The sequence below is a fragment of the Ceratotherium simum genome, chromosome 5 (genome assembly GCF_057802395.1).
Source record: "Ceratotherium simum simum isolate JZ-2026a chromosome 5, ASM5780239v1, whole genome shotgun sequence".
Taxonomy (NCBI): Eukaryota; Metazoa; Chordata; class Mammalia; order Perissodactyla; family Rhinocerotidae; genus Ceratotherium; species Ceratotherium simum.
The window spans coordinates 86,115,468-86,134,140 of record NC_141904.1 but is presented as its reverse complement, the minus strand read 5'-3'; the positions used below and the strand labels follow the sequence as shown (position 1 = coordinate 86,134,140).

The window sequence follows — 18,673 nt, the reverse complement described above, 5'->3', positions numbered from 1 at the left end:
TTTCTGAATGTCTCCATTTAAGGTTGAAGTACATTTCTGCTGTATGGTTTTTAGAAGATGCTTCTTTCTTGTTTTGGATGTGTACCCTTTTTTTTTTTTTTTTTTTAAAGATTTTATTTATTTTATTTTTCCCCCCAAAGCCCCAGTGGATAGTTGTGTGTCGTAGCTGCACATCCTTCTAGTTGCTGTATGTGGGACTCGGCCTCAGGATGAACGGAGAAGTGGTGCCTCGATGCGCACCCGGGATCCGAACCCGGGCCACCAGCATTGCAGCGCGCGCACTTAACCACCAAGCCACAGGGCCGGCCCAAGGATGTGTACCCTTTAGTAAATTGATTAAAGAATGGCTTAGCATAGAGCCTCCTGTGATGAACAAGTTAGAAGTGTACCCATCAGCCCTGGGGCAGCTGGTAGGGCCCTTGGCCTTCCTGGGCTTGTCTGGTTACCTTAGTATGCCTTACGGATATGATCCATCCTTTTGTATGAGTGACGTGAAAAAGGTTGGCAAGCGCTGACTTAGTATACTTCTTAACCTCTAAGTGATCTTGATATAGACATGGAAAAATAAAAATTATGAGTGATAATCTAAAATTGAGAAAATGGATTTGCTTTTATTTTGTCACTTGTTTATTTTATTTTTTTTTTTAATTTAAAATTTTTGTTTTTTTGTGAAAGATCAGCCCTGAGCTAACATCTGTTGCCAATCCTGCTCTTTTTTGCCAAGGAAGATTGGCCCTGGGCTAACATTCGTACCCATCTTTCTCTACTTTATATGGGACACCGCCACAGCATGGCTTGATAAGCGGTGCCTATGTCCGCGCCCGGGATCCGAACCTGCAAACCCCAGGCTGCCGAAGCAGAGCACGTGAACTTAACTGCTACACCACTGGGTCGGCCCCTTGTCACTTTTTTTTTTTTTTTAATTTTATTTATTTATTTATTCCCCCCCCCAAAGCCCCAGTAGATAGTTGTATGTCATAGCTGCACATCCTCCTAGTTGCTGTATGTGGGACGCGGCCTCAGCATGGCCGGAGAAGCAGTGCGTCGGTGCACGCCCGGGATCCGAACCCAGGCCGCCAGCAGCGGAGCGCACACACTTAACCGCTAAGCCATGGGGCTGGCCCCGCTTGTCACTTTTTTATTAACGGTTATTGTAGTATGTTCTCTACTAAGCACCAGCGCTGTCTTAGTGCCTACAAGACTTAGAATTCATTATAAAACAACCGTGTTCTTGGACTTAGGCTACAATTAAGTCTTGTAAGTGGGTTCTTTAACCAATAGATTAGAATACAGTCTTCCCCCACAATTAAATACAGAATGCAATTTATTGCAGTTTGTCTTTTGCTGAATGGTAGATATTTTTTAAAAGCGTACTACCAAATGGAGATTTAATTCACATTTACTAGTTCTTGACAGGTCTTTTCTATTAAAAAATTATATTTTTTGCAGCATTATTCTGGTTCCTAACTTCATTTAATAAATATCTGAGTGCCTTCATGTTCTAGGTACTATATTAAGGACTAAGAATACAGCAGTGAACAAGATTGGCAGAGTCCTGCCCTCATAGAGCAGAAGGAGGGTGGAGGGGTACTGACCAAAATCTGTAAACAGTCTAACATAGTAGTAAATGCCATGACGAAAATAAGATGGAGTTATTTCACGGTGGTAGGGGGAATATGGAGTCTTGTGGTTAGGCTGGCTAGGGAAAGTGTCTCTAAAGAGATCTTTTAGGTGAGACCTTAATGATGTGAAGAGGCCAACTTGCTTGTTTCTAGAGGTTTCCGTCTTCTGGGTGAAGGGAACAGGAAGTTGCAAGTCCTGAGGCGTGAAGCTTGGCATGTTCAGAAAGGAGTTTAGCTTTTATTCTGAGTCTTAAACGGGAGGAACACAATGAGTTGCATTTTGGCTATGCTCTATCTATAGATCATAGGAGCCACATCATTTCAGGCTAGTGAGATACGCAGATGAGTCTTCTCTCTCTCTTTTCATCTTTTCCTCTCTCATCTGGTCCTAAACTCCTTCATCTCTTCCTCTTTAGTTGGGAAAAGGGATCTAGGGAAAAGAGGAGCTGTAGGTGCCCCTAAAAAGTGACCTCGTGGTAACCAAGGGATAGTGTTAGGAGTGTGTCAGGGCTCAGCTTTAGTTGCCAGAGGCGGGGAGGCAGTGTGTCATGGCCCTGCCACTTGAAGGCTGTGGGATCTTGTCCCACCCTTCGTTCTCACAGAGATAAAATAGGCTTATAGGAGTTTAGAGTATAACAGTAAAATATAAAAAGCAAAAAGTAAATAGATAATATATAAAAAGTAAAAATTCCTCACAATCCTGCTGAAATAGTCAGTTAATACTTTATTATTCTAGATTTTCTCACTTCTTTATGATTCTAGATTTTCTTCCTTCTTTCTAGATTAATATAAAAGAGGGTCAAACTATATTTTTCATTTTTTGCTTTGTCGTGGATAGCGTTTTACATCTCTGCACATAAAGATCTACTTCATTTATCACACAGATATTAACATGATTTGTTTAATTCTCTATTGTTAGGTATTTGGTCTTTTTCCTAATTTTTCAAGGATGTGAACAATGCTGTGATGATGCTTGTACGTATCTCTTTACATACTTGCCTTATATTTCTGAAGGATAAAGTCCTAGAGTGGAATTGAATGACTAAATCGATCTTTAGGAACATTTCAAAATTTTAATAATTATTACCACATTCTCCTCCAAAAAGGTCGTGCCAAGACTGTGTGAGAGTAGCACCATGCTGTGATCTTGAGAAATTCTCCAAACCTCTCTGGTTTCCTCAGTTTTCAACTAAGAATAGTTAATATGTATCATCCCCTCTTGATTCAGGCATGTGATATGAGAAAGGGCTTTGCACATAGTGGATATTCAGACAGAAACTTCTGGTTGAAAACAAGAGGTTTGGATTAAATGGTCTTTAATTCTAGGCCATTTCAGTACTGACTAAATGATTTCAAGTGTCAGTGTTATGCATGAGAAGGTAAGGGCTCTGGAGTCAAAGCTGCCCAGTTCTGAATCCCAGCTCTGCCACCTAAAGCTGTGCGAGAATTTTCTCAACTGTAAAAAGGGGGTGTAATTTCTACCTAGAAAATCACTCTAAGGGTTAGGTTGGATTATATGAGTGTGATGTATGCAGTATATACTGCCTCTTAATAGTAGGCACCTAGTAAATGGTAGCTATTATTAATAATAAGACAAAACAAGTTTCTGAAGCAGGAAGGCTTGAGGAGGATGGGATTCTCTGTCACCCTCACTGTTTTATAAAGGAGGAAACCAACCTCTCACTTCTGCTTGGTTGCTGACTCCTGGTCAGTGCCAGAGCATTGCATGTCCTCACTGCAGAGTATCTGACTGACTGTCATTGTGGGACTATCTGTGGACTCATATTGCAGGTTTTTTGTTGCCTGATTAAAACATTTGGTTATTTTTGGTTAGGTGACTGTCTCTGCTTGCTTCTGTTTATACGCTTTGTTTCTTCACCAAAACTGAATGTTGAATGTTATGGGAAAGTTCATGGACTTTAAACAAATATAGAATCTAGTTATGTTACCTATAACCTGGGTGTTCTTGGACAAGTAGCATGATTTTTCTATACCTTATTTGTTTAAAAAATAAAAGGTGGATGGAGGAAGGGATTTAAAATCTTTGGAGTCCTTATTACAAATTAAATGAGATAATTTATATATAAAATGTCTCATACGCATCCTAGAAATACTACTTTTCCTTCCTTGAAGGCACAAAATTATGGCTTACACTTTAAAAAAATTTCTCATAGTACTAACATGTTACTCATTCTCAATAATAGTCACTCATACTTAATATACAATAACCAAAGAAGAGAAATATAATTGAAAACGTATTAGACTAGAAGTCAGGAGACCTGGGCTCATGTTCCAGGTTGGCTTTTAACTGTTGGTATAACCCTTAATGAGTCTTTTGATCTCTAGTCCCCATTTTGCTCATTCTTGAGTTGTCTATAAAATATTTCGTGGAAATATACTAATATAGAAGGTTTCTGATTAATTTATGTAAGCAGAAGGCATCACTTATAAGAAAGTACCGTTTTCATTATTATTCTGTATATTGTGTTGTTGAGTTAATTGCTTTTGTTCTAGAATTACAATTATTTGTCTGTTTTACCAGGTTTAAGTATTGTGTAAGCTGCATCAATGGAGCACATACAGGGGGCCTGGAAGACGATCAGCAATGGTTTTGGATTCAAAGATGCAGTGTTTGATGGCCCTAGCTGCATCTCCCCTACAATAGTTCAGCAGTTTGGCTATCAGCGTCGGGCGTCAGATGATGGCAAACTTACGGACTCTTCTAAGACAAACAGCACTATCCGTGTTTTCTTGCCAAATAAGCAAAGAACAGTGGTACGTGAACTTTCCTTTCCGAAAATTAAGCTGTCCATCTGCCTACAGAAAACATTATAGATCCTATTGCCCACCTTATAGACAGGCAAAATCTTCACTCTCACTTAGAGTCTTTATTAATTGGCTTTTCAGTTGCAGAGTTTGTTGCTTTATATTGCTGTGTTCCTTCCACAACCCCTACTTTTCCCACCCCTTGGCCTTCCTTCTGTTATTAGTCTTGCCTGGAATGTCTTCCTTTCTGCCGCTTCATTCAAACAAATAGTACATTCTTATGGGGATATATTTCAAAAACTTTTCTTTGAAAAGCTCCCTTAGACCTTTCCAGCTAATTAAAAACATTTTTTTATTGTTTTCTTCTGAGTATTAAAGCAAAATGTTCACTTAAGGTGTTTTTGGATATAATTAAGTATAAGGAAGAAAATAAAATTTACTAGAAAAAATTATTTTGATAAATTTCATAGGCCCCAGGCAAAGCTGGAAATAGCTTAGAAATCATAGCATCTTCCTCTTTTCCAGGGCACTGGCACTATTTCTGCGTAGTTTATTTTTCTAGTACCAGCAACAGCTTCATAGTGGCTTCATGGCAGGACACTGCCACTCGGTTTTCTGACACAGAACCCTAACTTTTCTAAGAAATTACTGCTCAAAAAAGTTTCCTGCTATCCTAGAAAAAAACCTACCTGGTTGAAACAGAGAAGTGAAGTTGTACTGATTTTGCTTGGTGGGACATTTGAGAAAACTTTAGTTCAAAACTTCTGTGTGTCCTCCTTTCCCACCCTCCATTCTTTGTGTAAAATCAGTGGGTTGTGTTTAGTCTGTGTATCTAGATGAGGCAAGGTTCTGAGGCAAGTCCAGGCCAGAATTTTCTTATTTGTTTCTAACAGTTCCACTCTCCCTAGTTTACTAACAAATTCCTTTGTACTTGTTTTGTGAACCTAAAGAGCCTCCCAGTTATAGTGTTGTACATTTAGGTAGATTTTGAACTGAAGGCAAACCTCAAAAGGCTTGAGTAAAGTTTGAGTGAATTTATTTTTCTTCCCCTTTCTAAAAATGAAAGTTTAATGGTTGGCAAAATAAATAGTAATAATCCCCTTATATTTCAACAGTGGTCTTTCATTTGTAAAGTGATTTTTTTCCTACTTTTTCTCGTTAATTTTCTTTCTAACCTTAAATGGAGAGCCCAGGTGGGAAGTGTGAATGTGACGGGAAGCTCAAGACCATCTGGTGCTGCCTCTGGGTGTTACTGGAGATATATTCTCCATCCCCATCTACTACCAGTTTGCCTGGAAGACTGGGAGACTTAGTTTGGCATAATGATTAAGTGTATGGACCTTTAAGACAATCAAGCCCCAATTTAAATCCCTGTATTGCCCTTTTTTGTTGTTGTTTTTCAGGATTGGGTGGCTAAAATTTTGTCCACTAACATATACCCTATTTTTATTTTTGTTCACAGTACTGTTTACTTGACCAACATTGACTGACATATTTATGGAAGGATAATTCCAAATTGAATTGAGGCTTTGGCAGTCAACGTGTGGACCTTTTGTGGTTGTGTTTGTGGTGCTGGTGGGCTCCCTGTCTTCCAGAAAAGAGACTCAGTGGAGTTCTGTCCCACTTGAACTAGAAAGTCTCCTAACTAATCTCTCTTCCTTTTTCCAGTTTCTGTAACAGCAGCTGCCACATCACTTTTCCTGAAAAACAGCTCTGAGCATGTTACTTCCCTGTATAGAAAAGTGGTTCCCCAATTTACTTTATGTTAAAAAGTTCAAAATCCAGCACCCATTTATCTTTCCAGCCTTATTTCATGTTCTTCCACTTTATTCATGATCCGCTTCAGCCAAACTGATTTCCTCATTTTTTCCTTGTTGAAGAAATTGTTCATGTACAGCTACTGATGATCATTTTACCTCTTCCCCTGCCTCCATATTTACCTGGCCCTAGTTCCCACAGCTGGCAGTAATCTCTCTTTTGAATGCCCATAACCCTTTACATCTATCTTTCTTACAGCACTTATCATTTCCACTTATATTCTGGTAGTTGTGAATATATCTTACTTCCCCATTTCCTAAAAGGCTCTTTTTTTTTTTTTTTTTTTTTTTTTTTTTTTTTTAAAGATTTTTATTTTTATTTTTTGCCCCCAAAGCCCCAGTAGACAGTTGTATGTCACAGCTGCACACCCTTCTAGTTGCTGTATGTGGGACTCGGCCTCAGGATGGACAGAGAAGTGGTGCCTCGATGCGCACCCGGGATCCGAACCCGGGCCGCCAGCATCGCAGCGCGCGCACTCAACCACCAAGCCACAGGGCCGGCCCCTAAAAGGCTCTTGAGGGAGGATTTATTATTCATGTTAGAGCCCTCACAGTGTCATCCTGAGAGTTCATGTTGGATTGTCTTTTTTTTTTTTTTTCAATTTATTTAAACTAAACAAAAACAAAAACAGTCTACTCATTTCTCCCATCTCATCACCCCGCTGCCCTGGCAGCCACCAGTCTGTTTTCTGTATCTATGAGCTTGGTTGTGGGTTTTTTTTTTAAGATTGCACATATACGAGAGATCATATGATATTTGTCTTTCTCTGTCTGACTTATTTTGCTTAGCATAATGTCCTCGAGGTCCATCTATGTTATCGCAAGTGAAAAGATTTCAGTCTTTTTTATGGCTAATGTTCCATTATGTATATACACCACAATTTCTTTATCCACTCATACATCGATGGACACTTAGGTTGTTTCCGTATCTTGGCTCTTGTAAATAATGCTGCAGTGAACATAGGGGTGCATATATCTTTTTGAGTTGGTGTTTTCATTTTCTTTGGATAAATGCCCAGAAGTGAAATAGCTGGATCATATAGTAGTTCTATTTTTAGTTTTTTGGGGAACCTCCATACTGCTTTCCATAGTGGCTGCACCAGTTTACATTCCCACCAACAGTGCACAAGGGTTTCCTTTTCTCCACATCCTCACCAACACTTGTTATTTCTTGTCATTTTGATAATAGCCATTCTCACAGGTGTGAGGTGGTATCTCATTGTGGTTTTTTTGTGTGTGTGAGGAAGATTAGCCCTGAGCTAACATCTGTTGCCAATCCTCCTCTTTTTGCTGAGGAAGATTGGCCCTGAGCTAACATCTGTGCCCATCTTTCTCTATTTTATGTGGGACACCTGCCACAGCATGGCTCTATAAGCACTGCATAGGTCGGCACCTGGGATCCAAACCTGCAAACCCCGGGCCGCCAAAGCAGTGTGAACTTAACTGCTATGCCACCGGGCTGGCCCCTTGTGTTTTGATTTGCATTTCCTGATGGTTAATAATGTTCAGTATCTTTTCGTGTACCTGTTAGCCATGTGTATGTCTTCTTTGGAAAAATGTCTGAATAGATCTTCTGCCCATTTTTGTGTGTGTCTGAGGAAGATCAGCCCTGAGCTAGCATCCGATGCCAATCCTCCTCTTTTTTGCTGAGAAAGATTGGCCCTGGGCTAACATCCGTGTCCATCTTTCTCTGCTTTATATGGGATGCCGCCACAGGATGGCCTGAAGAGCAGTGTGTCAGTGCGTGCTAGGGATCCGAACCTGCGAACCCTCAGGCCGCTGAAGCAGAGCGTGTACACTTAACCGCTCTGCCACCACTGCCCATTTTTTAATCAGATTTTCTTTTTGCTATTTGAGTTGTATGAGTTCTTTATATATTTTGGTTATTAGCCCCTTATCACATATGTGACTTATATTTTCTCCCATTCTATAGGTTGCCTTTTCATTTTTTTGGTGTTTTCCTTTTTTGTGCAGAAGCTTTTTAGTGTGATGTAGTCCCACTTGTTTATTTTTGCTTTTGTTGCTTTGTGTATTGCCTTTTTATTATTTATTTATTTATTTATTGGTGAGGAGGACTGGCCCTGGGCTAACATCCATGCCCATCTTCCTCCACTTTATATAGAACGCCACCACAGCATGGCTTGACAAGCGGTGCGTTGGTGCACACCCAGGATCCGAACCTGCGAACCCCGGGCCGCCACAGTGGAGCGCGCGCACTTAACCGCTTGTGCCACCGGTTCGGCCCCTGTATTGCCTTTTATTAGCTGTATCATCTAGACAAGTCACGTAATATTTTGAACCCCTGTTTCTTGACCTTTATGAAATGAGGCTCATGCTGAATACAGTGGCTAATTCATAAGTAAAAAGGTAGCTATGATTATTTCTGAGTTTGTCTACATCTGTGTAGTCTTTGACAGCCTTCATTTGAGCACAGCTGGTGCTTGGGAACTAGTGATTTGGAAGCTTGACTTCTACAGCTTATGAGAAGGTTCTAGCAGAGAAAGTTCATTTCTCCTATTTATTTGACCAGAGATGGACCATCTAGCCCTGGAAGAACCAGCTTCTTTCACCAGGCACCCAGCTTCGGGGGAGCACTGAAGGAGGAAGGAGTCACTTGCTAGCCAGCACCATCAATCAGCTGTTTCTTTTTGTTGTTGTTGGTTTTTTTTTGTGTGTGTGTGAGGAAGATCAGCCCTGAGCTAACATCTATTGCCAGTCCTCCTCCTTTTTTTCCCCAAAGCCCCAGTAGATAGTTGTACGTCATAGTTGCACAACCTTCTAGTTGCTGTATGTGGGACACCGCCTCAGCATGGCCGGACAAGCAGTGAGTCAGTGCGCACCTGGGATCTGAACCCGGGCCGCCAGTATCGGAGCTCGAGCACTTAACTGCTAAGCCACGGGGCCGGCCCCTCAGCTGTTTCTAATTATTCTCAGGTTGTTTCACTTTTGGAACCCAGAATGATTTCCATAATCACTTAATGGGCTCCAGAAATTAGATTTAACTGATTTCAGCATGTATCCGTGGGGAGTTATAGAGAAGAGTGACAGAGAGGATGTATATCTGATCTAAATAATTTTAGAAGTAATAATTAGTAGTTGGTTGTTTTTTAAATTTTTATTGTCATTTGTTTTGTTAACATGTGTCTCTGACTAACTGTTGCTGCTTCATTTTGTTTTTATTGGATGAGTGATTGGACTGTAGCTGAGGACCGTTAATTACCATTAGAATCACCTGACAAGTTAAAATACAGATTCCTGGGCTTCATTCACGATGAACTGAATCAGAATCCTTAGATTTGTTGGAGGCTGGAAATGTGTATTTTCACAAGCTCCTCAGAGGATTCTAATGCCAGCCACATTTGGAAGCCCCACTGGATCAGAGGATATTTAAAGAGCTGTCTAGTTCTCAGAGTCTGTGACTTTTAATGAAGATTAATGATATAACACAGCTATCACTTTACAGGTTTCAAAGCACTACTTACTGCACAGTATTTGATGCAGGTCATGATTCTGTTAGGGTGTGTATAATTATTACTCTTCATTGTCCCCATTCTGGTATCCTATCTTCATAGTTCTGATCAGTATATCTCACTTGACTTAGTTGCTTTGTTTTTGAAAAGCTGGAAGTTAGTGTGATCTTGCTAAGGGTATTTCTGCTTCAAGAAACCTTTAAAATAAACTTGTTATGGAACATTGTAAATGAATATTTAAGAATATTTTAAACCTTTAAAATAGACACAAACATACACTCACCTCCCTCTGGGAAGGGGCTGGGTTGGCTACTGTCAGCTGTCACGCTTTCACACAGTGGAGGAACTCGACTGTAGGCAGTTCCCAAGCCCCGCACATCTACATTCCTCTCTCCTTACTGACCATACTGACTCTAGTTGCTTTACTTTTGATTAACTTTTTGGCTGTAAAAACAAAATGTATAGGGCTTTTATCAAAACCCTTAGGATCTTAGTTGACATTTTTATATAGCTGCTATAATTAGTACTCTTGGCACTCATACTTCCTACTAGGCCTCTGAGTGCCTGCCCAGCTTTTGAGGATTAGGTACAGGGGAATGTGGAGGGGCGTTTACTGCTAAGGCTACCTAGAATGGTGTGTATTTATTTAAACTAGCAGTGGTGTTTGTCATTATAGTAGGACAGAAGCTCTATTTCCTCCACTTCCTGCTTGTCCTCACTAGTGTGAAGTGCATGTGAGTTGGAATTTTTGTTAGGAAGATCAACCATTTTGTTGAAAGTAGGTTGAAATGCAGATTTTTGATCAGAAAAACTAATGTTTGTAGATTAGATTGGCTTATTTTCCTTCCTGGTGGATGTTCATGCTCACATGCACATTTCGGTGAGTCAAACAAATTAAAGATGTATAAAGGAAAAGTTGATCATTTTATCTGTCTCAACCAGTCTCTCCTGATGTTCACAGATAGCTGTATATCTTTTCACACTCACATAACATATAAAAACATATACAGGTTTCTCACCCTTTAAATAATCTTGCTCTTTGTATTATTCTGAAAAATATTTTCCCCCAATTAACATATCATGGACACCCCTCCCTCCAGGTCACAATAAGTAATATAGTAATGGCATAATGTGATATATATGGATGTTCCATATTTTATTTAAGCACTCACCTATTGCTGGACATTCTGGTTGTTTCCTGTGTGTGTGTTTACCATTACAAGCAGTGCTGTCATAAACCTTCTTCTGCATACACCCTTACAGACTGCTGCATTTACTTCTATGCTCATCTTTCCAAAGTGTTTGCAGCCTGTGTTGTTCCTAAAGGTGGTCCTTTGTTTGTAGGTCAATGTGCGAAATGGAATGAGCTTGCATGACTGCCTTATGAAAGCACTCAAGGTGAGGGGCCTGCAGCCGGAGTGCTGTGCAGTGTTCAGACTTCTCCAGGAACACAAAGGGTAAGAACTCAAAAGTCAATCAGCTCTTCCTTCATACCAGTAAGGATCTCCTAGCTTCAAATAGTAACTTTCCATTTAAAAAAATTCTGCTAGTTTCCTATAGAATATTGTGTATTTGTGTACGCTTGTTTATAAAGAGACAATTCAGAAAAATAAAATACTAAGAACTTGAAATTATTGCTTGAATATAACGTTGAAAAATAAAATAAATGTTAGATGTTGATAGGGTTTCCACAGATGGAAACAGTAATGTCAGATGCTATGTTTCTTGAGAGCAAAGATTTTTGTGTTTGCTATACTAGAGTGCACAGAGTGGGTACCTAGAAAGTGTTTGCATTATTGTTTATAGTTAAAGAATGTTATCTCTAGAGATTGACTTTCTTGTAATTTACTCATTTTTTATTTAGTTCGTGTTTACTGAATCCCTGCAGTTTGATAGACACAGGGCTAAAAGATGCAGGAGAATTTCTGCTTCAAGGAAGATCCATAGTTTGTCCTATTTCTGATGGTGGCAAAATAGAGGCATTCCCTCAAAGGTTAGGAATATTACCCCATAGCATCAGAGCTGTCATAATTATCCATTATCTTTTATCCCCCCCAAATCTGGGGAAATAACCTTAACTTTACCTTCTTCTTGGAAAGTGCTAGTTCTGTTATTGATCTTCAGCTTACATTTTTTATGTTTCAAGGAGTTCCCCAGTTTGAGAGGATAGCCTAGAGAATGAGTCTACTCAAAAGGGTGAGAATAAATTCCTCTACTAATGTTATTCCTCTCAGCTTAGGCGGCAGTTTGTTGAAGTGCAAATCTTTGAAGCAGATGTCAGCTATATCTGGGTATAGCCGCAGGTTGGTCCCCAAGCCAATCTATAGTGCTCCTTAATGACTAGAAAGATTCTGAGACAGTGAGAGGCTTGGTCCACTCTCATCCAAGGCTGCATTGGTTTGGAGCTACCCTAGATTCTCTCTTAGACAGCACCTGAAGACTGATCAGAAAATAGGGCTGCCCCTCTCTCTCTTCATTAGAAGGCAAAACAGGACTTTGTAGTGACATGGAGTTTCCCAGACCTTGTATAGGGAATTATATTAAGGGATGGATTTTTTACCATTGGGTCACCAGAAAAATGGCTGTAATCGGCTTCTGGTGAAGGGAGAGGTTTGAATGGTGCTGTATCTGTGTTCTCTCCCTACCTGAGAATACTCCTCCTTCAAGAGATGGGCTGGATTAACTAGACAAGACCTGAGAAAGGAGCTGGGCATTAATTTTTACTTAAATGTATCTGTTTTTCTGTCGTTTACTCTAGGCTTAGAAAGAGTGGTCTCAGAGTAAATTTTAAGACAGTTAAGTCTCCCATCAACTTATATTTATAGCCCCTGCAAACAACTCTACAGATTTGAGCCTATTATTAATAGAAAAGTGCATTTCATTTGTGATTTCCTTTGTATTTATGTATTTTCTAGATTGAAGTAAGCTAGTAAAGATTAAATTTTGCTTCTGTAGCAATATTTATAACCCATTTTATAGTATTTTAGGATTTTTATAAGATTTTAATGTCACAAAGTCCACTTTATTGCATATTTACTCTATCGTGAGATTGTTATATTTCACTTTATTCTAAGAGCATAAGCTTTGGCATCCAACTGACCTAGATTCCAACATAGGCCATTAGACTCGCTGTATAGCCTTGAACAAGTTACCTTCTTAGGGCCCCAGTTTTCTCATTTTTAAGATGAGGATAATAATGCCTACTTCATAGGTTTGTTGTATAAATTAAATAAGTTAGTGTTGTATGGGATTAATTTTATGTTTATATAGCACGAGATAAATGGTAGCTGTTATTATTGGTATTAAACTCTTACTTTGTTTAAACATTTCTCTTTCATATTATGTTTTTAAAAATCCCCTTTAGTAAAAAAGCACGCTTAGATTGGAATACTGATGCTGCCTCATTGATTGGAGAAGAACTTCAAGTAGATTTCCTGGATCATGTTCCCCTCACAACACACAACTTTGTAAGTTACAGGTCTCCTCTCTCTTTATGGCACGTTGGGTGCTTTGGCTAGCATAATAGGAATTTCTCAGAGCTAATAAGCATATATATTGTTGGATTGTTTAAAGCTCTAATTATGCTATTGTTTACAATAAGGCAATTTAGGTTTCATTAGTCACAGATGTACTTTAATTTCTAGGTATGAATTTTACAGATGTTAGAAGTATGATTCTTCATTCTATAAAACCTATGGGGGCTAAGAACGAAATTATTTTGTCCTTTGTTATTTTTCCTTTATTTCAGCATAATTTATACCTGTGTTCTTGTTGTTCCAGGCTCGGAAGACCTTCCTGAAGCTTGCCTTCTGTGACATCTGTCAGAAGTTCCTGCTAAATGGATTTCGATGTCAGACTTGTGGCTACAAATTTCACGAGCACTGTAGCACCAAAGTACCTACTATGTGTGTGGACTGGAGTAATATCAGACAACTCTTGTAAGGCATCATTGTTTCTTCAAAGAATATAAGGGGGCGGGGAAGTGTAAACTCTTTGAGGGTACTTGTATATTTGACTGACAAGTCTGGGTTTTAGACTTGTTAAATGAATTGTGATCTGGAAACCATCGACTTTAGAAACATGACATTTCTGAGACTAGTGAGTTTTAGTGTGGCATAACTCTCTAAAATGAGCAGGCAGGACTATTATCTGTCAAACATGGATTGATTTTCACTTGATTCAGTAACAAAAAACAAAGTGATGTGAAAACCAGGAAGACTTTTTGGCTTTTCTCTCTCTTTTTTTTTTTTTGTGAGGAGATCAGCCCTGTGCTAACATCCGCCAATCCTCCTCTTTTTTTTGCCAAGGAAGACGGCCCTGGGCTAACATCCGTGCCCATCCTCCTCCACTTTATATGGGATGCCGCCACAGCATGGCTTGCCAAAGCAGTGCGTTGGTGCGCGCCCGGGATCCGAACCAGCGAACCCCGGGCCGCCGCAGCGGAGCGCGCGCACCCAACCGCTTGTGCCACTGGGCCGGCTCCTTGGCTTTTCTCTCTTAACAGTGTTGTCTACTAGGTTGCTAGTAGACACTACTCTGTATTTTGTTAAATATGCTGAATAGACCTTTGACATTGAGAAGGAGCAGAAAGCATACATAGTTGGTGCTATTTTCTTCACCTCAAACTGGAGAAAACGTTAGTCTTGAAACGATTTGAATAAATTCAAAAGACACTTGTATCCCTCAGGAGACAAACCAGTTACTAAAATATATTTCATATAGACAAAATATTTTTTAGTAAGGTTTAAATAGAAAGTACATATTCCAAAGTGCCTTTAAAAAATTGTTAACAGGGATATGAAAAGTCAAACTTGAAGTTTTATCTTTTTTTGAAGGCACTAGAAAAACTAAGGGAGTGTAATCATGAAACCACAATGGAACATCTTTTTCTTTCCTGGTAGTCACATGTTGCTTTTGCAGAGAGAGTGTGTGTAGCATAAGTGGCTGGCTTTGGAGTCCAGCAGACATAGGTCAAAATCTCAGTGTTGTCATTAATTAACTGTACCACCTCTGAGCCTCAGTTCACTCATCTGAGAAAAGGTATATTATCTTCTTTGCGTTGTTCTTATGAGGATTAACTGAAATAACACGTGAAATTGCTCAGTGCAAGTGCTCATCTTGTGGAAAGAAGACCCCCAATTAATGTTAATATCTCTTTTCCTCTTATTTATGCCTTCTGGTGCTGAATGTGACTTATTCTTCATATTTCAGTCTTTTCATCTATGCATTTCCTAGGCAGAATGTTTCCAAGAAAGCTGTATGTGGTTTAGGTTATAAAGTACGCTACTGTGGTTTTAAAAAACATTTTGATATAACTGGACTTTGGACCAGTATTTCTTAGAAATGCACACTAGAGTCTGTATGTTTATTGGCAGGTCAATATTGTTCACATTCTGTAGTCATTCAACCTAGCCATTTGGGTTGCTGGTCCCTTTACTCTGGGTAGCCTGAAATGGTTGGGGAAAATGTGACTAGGAAAAGTTCAGTTTGAGTAGCAGTAAGTTTGCAAGGCAAGACAGGCTGTCTCTGTGAAATTACTGCAAGTCTGTAAACCAGTCTTTTCTCTGATTTCATTTAGATTGTTTCCAAATTCCACTATTGGTGATAGTGGAGTCCCAGCACTGCCTTCTTTGACAATGCGTCGGATGCGAGAGTCTGTTTCCCGGATGCCTGTTAGGTAATTTTTTTATCTACAGCTTTTCTTTTGGAAAGTTATATTGGAAGGGGGATTGAAAGCTTGAATACAAAAGACATGAGTTCCTTTGCATTTCCTCCTCTCTCTGTATAAACCCCTTGCTACTTCTGTGGAACTTAATGTTGGTGTTAGAATAAAATGTAGAACTTTCTCTTTGTGGTCCTGTAGTTCTTACATTCTGGAAAGTGACTCTGACTACAATTTCTTCTATTATCATAGCATGCCCCTTAGTATCTCCTCACATTTTAAAGATCTTGAGGATTTGCCTTCCTCAGTATGTAGTGAGTTGAGCCTCAGGGAAAGGGTCCCAAAACTGTATACAGTGATTCAATAAAAATAAAATCCTCAACTTTGAAATGCTTATTATGGTCTTGCATTGCTAAAACCATGGTATTTAATAGACTGCTATCTTAAAAAAAAAGAATCTAATTAGATTTTTAGTATAAATATCCTTTCTAGTGTGCCTGTGAATTTACACATAACTTGTCTTTACTGTTTTTCAGATTTAAAATGAGTTTCGTTGAGTTCACATGTCTCGCTCACGTCTTGCTCAGTGTTACACATGAATTTGGAACCTAAAATAAAATCTACATCTTTGTCCAAAATATCTGACTTTAATGTATATATAATTGTATAATATCTAATGGCCTTTGTAAAACTAGCATGGAAAGCAGCATATCTCAGAACAGGGAATTTGTATTGAAATGATATCTGGATATATATTTGTGTATGGTTTTATTTCCTTGATGATTTGAAAAGCAAGTCTGACCAAAAAACTGTACTTGCTTCTGAAGGTTTCTTCTTAGGCCTCTGAAGGCATAAACATTGAATTACCTGAGAAGGCAATTTTTCAAGGCAGTAGAGCAATTTGTCTTAGAACGACTCGCCTCTACCCCTTGAATTCATGCATGGTGTTAGTTGAATCTGAACAAAACTCAAAGTAATCTTTAGAGCTTATAATGAAAATGTTATACTTAATGCCTGTTCCCAGTTTGCTTGGTGGTGGAGTGGGGTTGGCTGAGAGAGGCCAGTGGTTAATTTCAGTTGGTATTGCAACCTAAAAACTGAGTTCACATTAATTGACTTCGTGAGTGGGTTATGGGGGGAGAGGATGCACAGGGGATAAATGCTGGCCGTTTTGCAGACATGCTCAGCAGGTCCAACCATCTGTTAAAATATCTTGCTTAGAGTTCTCTAATTTAGTCTCTAAATTTTTATTTTATTTATTTATTTATTTATTTATTCATTCATTCATTCATTCATTTATTTATTTATTGTGAGGAAGATCAGCCTTGAGCTAACATCCGCAGCCTTGAGCTAACATCTGATGCCAATCTTCCTCTTTTTGCTGAGGAAGATTGGCCCTGGGCTAAAATTCGTGCCCATCTTCCTCTACTTTATATGGGACGCCGCCACAGCACGGCCTGACAAGCTGTGCATCGGTGCGCGCCCGGGATCCGAACCGGTGAATCCCGGGCCACCGCAGCGGAGCGTGCACACTTAACCGCTTGTACCACCAGGCCAGCCCCCTCTAAATTTTAAAGATTTTATTTATTTATTTTTCCCCAAAGCCCCAGTACATAGTTGTCTGTCATAGCTGCACATCCTTCTAGTTGCTGTATGTGGGACGCGGCCTCAGCATGGCTGGAGGAGCGGTGCCTCGGTGCGCACCCGGGATCCGAACCCGGGCCGCCGGCAGCGGAGCGCACGCACTTAACCACCAAGCCACGGGGCCGGCCCATCCCCCTCTAAATTTTAAACTGGGCAGGTTCCAACTAGTTTACTGGGTGGTAGTGTGGTTAGTAAATGCTAATCTGTTCTTTGCCAGAGATAGTCTAAGAATTCGGAGTGTTCTGTAAAGATGATTTATTAAAAAGAAAACTTATGTATTGTTCATTTCATTTGAATTCTAAGCACATATATTATTTCCTTTTCAAAAATTTGCATGCAAAAGCACCTAGACAGAAGATTTTTTTTTTTTGCTGAGGAAGATTCGCCCCTGAGCTAACATCTGTTGCCAATCTTCCTATTTTTGCTGAGGAAGATTCTCCCTGAGTTAATGTCTATTGCCAGTCTGCTTCTGTTTTGTATGTGAGCTGCCATCACAGCATGGCCACTGATAGACGAGTAATGTAGGTCCGTGCCCAGGAACTGAACCCAGGCCGCTGAAGTGGAGCCTGCCAAACTTAACCACTAGGCCACTGGGGCTGGCCTAGAAGAAAATTTTTAAATGGTGCCTATTGAAAGAAAGGAACATTTTGTCAAAGATTGTAGTACAAGTAGAGTTTGCCCCTGAGTATCTTAATGCAGTAGTTGGTTGAAAGACTTTATCATGGGGAGACCTGAGTGTCAGTCATGGAATTTTCTTTCTCTTCCTTGCCTAGTTCCCAGCACAGATACTCCACACCCCATGCCTTCACATTCAACACCTCCAGCCCCTCCTCTGAAGGTTCCCTCTCCCAGAGGCAGAGGTCAACATCCACACCTAATGTCCACATGGTCAGCACCACGCTGCCTGTGGACAGCAGGATGATTGAGGTAATAGGGCCCCTCGGGGGTGGTGATGAGTATTACTCCGTTATTCGGGTGGGATTGACTGTTGTGTCAGAGAGTTTTGGGTTTCAAACCTGATAAGGAATGTTGCAGCACTTTCTCGGGTGCCTGTACTTTTTGAGTTTCTTTTTTATTCACTGCATCTTTAGACTGGTTGAATAATCTGGTTGGTATATCATTCTAGTGAAGAACTAACATTTCCTGAAGAAATGTTAATGTTTGAACTCATTCTTTCAATGTCAGATTTGAATAGGATTTTAGTGAGCTAGTGAATAACATACATAAAGAGTAGTTTTATTTTGGTGTGGGAAAGAAAATAATAGTGATGGAGAACTACAAACTCTCTGAAAGACTTTAAATGATTTTATTTAGAAATAAAAGGGTAGAGTCATAGGATTTTTTTTTTTTTTTAAAGATTTTATTTATTTTATTTTTTCCCCCCAAAGCCCCAGTAGATAGTCGTATGTCATAGCTGCACATCCTTCTAGTTGCTGCATGTGGGACTCGGCCTCAGGATGGACGGAGAAGCGGTGCCTCGATGCGCACCCGGGATCCGAACCCAGGCCACCAGCATTGCAGCGCGCGCACTTAACCACCAAGCCACAGGGCCGGCCCAAGTCATAGGATTTTAATAAGCAGATATTTAGGGAGATGTAAAAGTGCCCAAAGCTAGTGTTTTCAAACTGCTTTTTCTTTTCTTGGCTTTTTGGTATGTTCTATTTGTTTGGTTTGCTTTTCTAGTTCATCTTT

General features: G+C 39.8%; 1 protein-coding gene across 7 annotated transcripts in view; it reads left to right on the top strand.

Annotated features, from left to right (window-relative positions):
* The window catches only part of RAF1 (Raf-1 proto-oncogene, serine/threonine kinase), a 74,885-nt gene that overhangs the window by 42,318 nt on the left and 13,894 nt on the right, over positions 1–18,673 (top strand). For 3 of the 7 annotated variants that reach the window (XM_087431530.1, XM_087431531.1, XM_004443150.3), the window contains 6 exons: positions 4,165–4,397; positions 11,020–11,132; positions 13,040–13,142; positions 13,456–13,613; positions 15,254–15,352; positions 17,755–17,908. In XM_087431530.1, the coding sequence (XP_087287656.1) occupies positions 4,191–4,397; positions 11,020–11,132; positions 13,040–13,142; positions 13,456–13,613; positions 15,254–15,352; positions 17,755–17,908 (834 nt within the window). In that variant the 5' untranslated portion in view covers positions 4,165–4,190. Of the gene's footprint in view, positions 1–2,504; positions 2,598–4,164; positions 4,398–11,019; positions 11,133–13,039; positions 13,143–13,455; positions 13,614–15,253; positions 15,353–17,754; positions 17,909–18,673 lie in introns of those variants that run through there. The other 4 variants (XM_087431535.1, XM_087431534.1, XM_087431532.1 and 1 more) reach the window with 3 other exon arrangements.